General features: G+C 22.8%; 1 protein-coding gene across 1 annotated transcript; it reads left to right on the forward strand.

Moving 5' to 3' along the window:
- Window positions 1-2,787: 2,787 nt before the first annotated feature.
- EIN_528050 (GTP-binding protein rho5 precursor, putative) lies at window positions 2,788-3,240 on the forward strand (the record flags this gene model as incomplete). Its single annotated transcript, XM_004253499.1, has 1 exon — window positions 2,788-3,240. One exon carries the CDS (start codon window positions 2,788-2,790, stop codon window positions 3,238-3,240), a length of 453 nt encoding a protein of 150 aa, XP_004253547.1.
- Window positions 3,241-3,523: the final 283 nt, after the last annotated feature.

Consider the following 3,523-nt stretch of genomic DNA (forward strand, 5'->3'; position numbering starts at 1 on the left):
TTTTTTATTTGTTTGTATTGGGAATTGTCAAATTTACAAGATTTTAAAGTTCTAACAAAGTTTAACTATTTATAGAAATTGTAAAATTAAACAAGGGTTTTTTGTTAAATTGTTAATTTATCAAACAGAAAAAGTATTTATTATAAATAGAACATTAAAACAAGTTTAAAAGTACAGTGAATATTCGATAAGAGGGCTATTCGATATAAGGATTTATTCGATAAGAGACCAAAAAATAAGAGGAAGGTCTCTTATCGAATATTGAAAAAAAATCAAAAAACAACAACTTCTTTTTTTGCTATTTTTAATGTTTTTTTGTCCAAAACCTTAATATGGTAATACATAAACCAAATTGTCATTAAGTTGAAAAAAAATCAAAATAATTATAAATAATATTTTAAAAACAAAGAAATTTTTATCTAAAACCGATATAATGTTAATTAACGTGTCGTTAAAGAGTGTTGAATTATGATAAAACAACGCATGTTTATTTTGAAAACCAAGAGTTGTCAATATTGCTCTTCATATATTCGTTCTAATGCTGTTTATGTTGTCTGTCAATATTTTGATTCTATAACGGACGTTTTGTGTTTTAATAAACACTAATAATATAAAGCATTTGTTTTTCATATTATAAATTACAAAAATTTTATAAAAAAAGGCAAAAATATTTTTTGGGTGAAAATATAATTTGGATTTATGTTGAGACAAAAAACAAAATGTGGTATTTTTTGTTAATTATTCAAGTTTTTATTATTTGACCTTATATCGAATAAGACTGGAACATAGACTGGACTATTATCGAATATATACTGTATTTTTGTAAGAACTCAAAAATAAAGAAGAAATTAAAGATATATAATTAAATATTTTTTAATGATAGATATATTGTTGATTATTGATTGTTGAATTGTAAACAAACTAATTTTTTTGATAAAGACAATCTAAAATCACAATAAATTAAAAAATAATCTTATTTTGTATAACCATTAACATACCATAATTTTTTGGTTAATAATTTATATTAAAATTAATAGTAATTTTAATATTTTTCAATTGAAATTAACCAATAGTTACAAGCATCTTCCTTTCTCTAGCATCCCCATATTTCCTCCTACTGTAATTATATGCGATTATTAGTTAAATACAATGAAAAAAGCCATTGCTGCACCAAAAGAAGCCACACCAAAAACTGCAGCCACTGAGAAAATGTGTTAAATAAAAGCTACAACGTGAAATAATTTAGAGTTTAGTAAATTAACCATAGTTTAGTAAATGTATTATAATTTATCCATTTTTTATTGGGGAAGTACTTGTCATTTTCTTTAAAACACGTTTTTTTATCATTGTTTGGTTTATTTAATATAGAGTGACATTAAGACTTTTCAGTATTTATATATAATTAATTCTATTAATAGCAATAGATTTAGGTAATTATTATTCTCACAAAAGATTGGCTTTTTAGCCAATCAAACCTTAAAACTGTACCAATATTAACTCGAATTAAGTTGTTATCTAAAAATTTTCCGTTCTTGAAAAGAACCCACATTTTACAGTTATTGCTTTAAGAGGTTTTATTGTAATACTATTTTAATGTGAGAACTTCAATAAGATAAAAAATATTGTAAAATTAGAGTAATTTTTTTAATTTGTAGTGAATTCTTCAAAAAGTTCAGAATGTTGTGATTTTAAAAAATATTGTTAATAGCTTGTGTTATTGTTGAAATTCGTTTTTCAATAAAAATAATCAAATTAATTCATTTTTTGAAGTTAAATATAAAGTAAATAATTTAAGAACTAAATATTTATTTGTTGTACCTGACAATAATCATTGTTATGTACAACAAATAAATGAACAATCGTGGATGAATAAACAATTTAGACATTTATAAACGTTTTAGACTCTTCAAACAACAGATAAATTAATTAAGTAATCATTAAATGATTTATTAAATAATAATGTATATATAATTATATTTTTTTATGATAATATAATAACATTAAAAAACAAATAAAATTTAACTAAAATCAACTTTTTTCCAATAATAACTTGTTTTAATAATTTTGTTAAATAAATAAAAAATCAATTTATTTTTTTTTCAATTATTTCAACAATTGTTATACTTGTAATAAAATAAGTTTTTTTGTATTTTTTTCGTTTTTCGTAGTAAAAGATAATAACGACGCCATGATATTAATAAAAACAAATTATCAAAGAAGGTCCCGTAGCACAGTCGGTAGTGCATCGTACTTATAGAATAGAGTTATGCGAGGGTCGCGGGTTCGATCCCCGCCGGGACCATTTTATTAAAATTTAAAAAAAATGATGTAATTTTTTTGATAAAGTCAGTCTGGAAACCTCATTTATTCTAAAAACATTATTAAATAAAAAAATAGTTTATTGTTTTTTTCATTTGGTTTTGTTTTTCAAATTATTTTTTTTTTAAAAAAGGTAGAGTATAACTGTTTAATTTACAGTTGACCAACTAATTATCAGACACCAACTAATAGTCAGATCGGTGTATTTCCAATTGATTACATCGGAAATAACGGGTTTTAAAAAAGTAAAAAAAGGTAGACCAAAAAGTGGTCAGTAACTTAAATCTATTTTTATTATAGTTCTCATCTAAAGTTTTAAAACTATTCATTTTACATACAATAATAATTTTATTTTATTTTAAACACAATAAACCATTTTATTGTGTCATAATGTTATAACATGATCTTCCCGGTTCTAAATTAAAATACTACAACTAATTTGATATACATCTTAAAAAATAAAAATATATGAAAGAACGAGTCGTTCGTGCAACTTTTGTTGGTGATACTCAAGTTGGCAAAACTAAATTTATTATAACTTCATTAATTGGTGTATTTCCATATGAATACATTCCCACAATATTTGATAATTACATTAAAACTGTTGATTTTCAAACAATTAAATATCACATCAATATGTTAGACACAATCAGCGATAAAAATTTAGGAAAACAAATTAATGATCTTGTGTATTTAAACTCGGACATTGTTTTATTTTGTTTTTCTGTTGATTCTAAAAATTCACTTGATTTAATTCAAACATATTGGATACCCGAGGTTAATAAGATGTGTACCAATTACTGCTGTTTTCTTGTTGGTATGAAATGTGATATGAGACACTCAGTTAATAAAAATGATACCCAATTTGTCACTATTAATGAGGCACTGCATGTCGCAAATGAAATTGGTGCTATTAGATAAATCGAATGTTCTGCTTTAGAATTTTTTAACATCGAATATTTATATTTGCAATGTGTAAAAAAAGCACATAAAATGCACAAAAATAAACAAAGATTATATAATCGAGTAAAAAATTATTAATTTAACACTTAAAAAAAACATCGTTTTTTTTCTTTGAAAAAATATTTTTGCTTTTAAAATGTTTTTTAAAAAAAATACGTTTTAAAATATAATTTCACTTATTCAAAAAAAAAGGGAAAATGTGTATTGTAATACACACGAAAAAAACTTGATAAACAAACAA

This window comes from Entamoeba invadens, assembly GCF_000330505.1.
Source record: "Entamoeba invadens IP1 unplaced genomic scaffold scaff_1105074726145, whole genome shotgun sequence".
Taxonomy (NCBI): Eukaryota; Evosea; order Mastigamoebida; family Endamoebidae; genus Entamoeba; species Entamoeba invadens.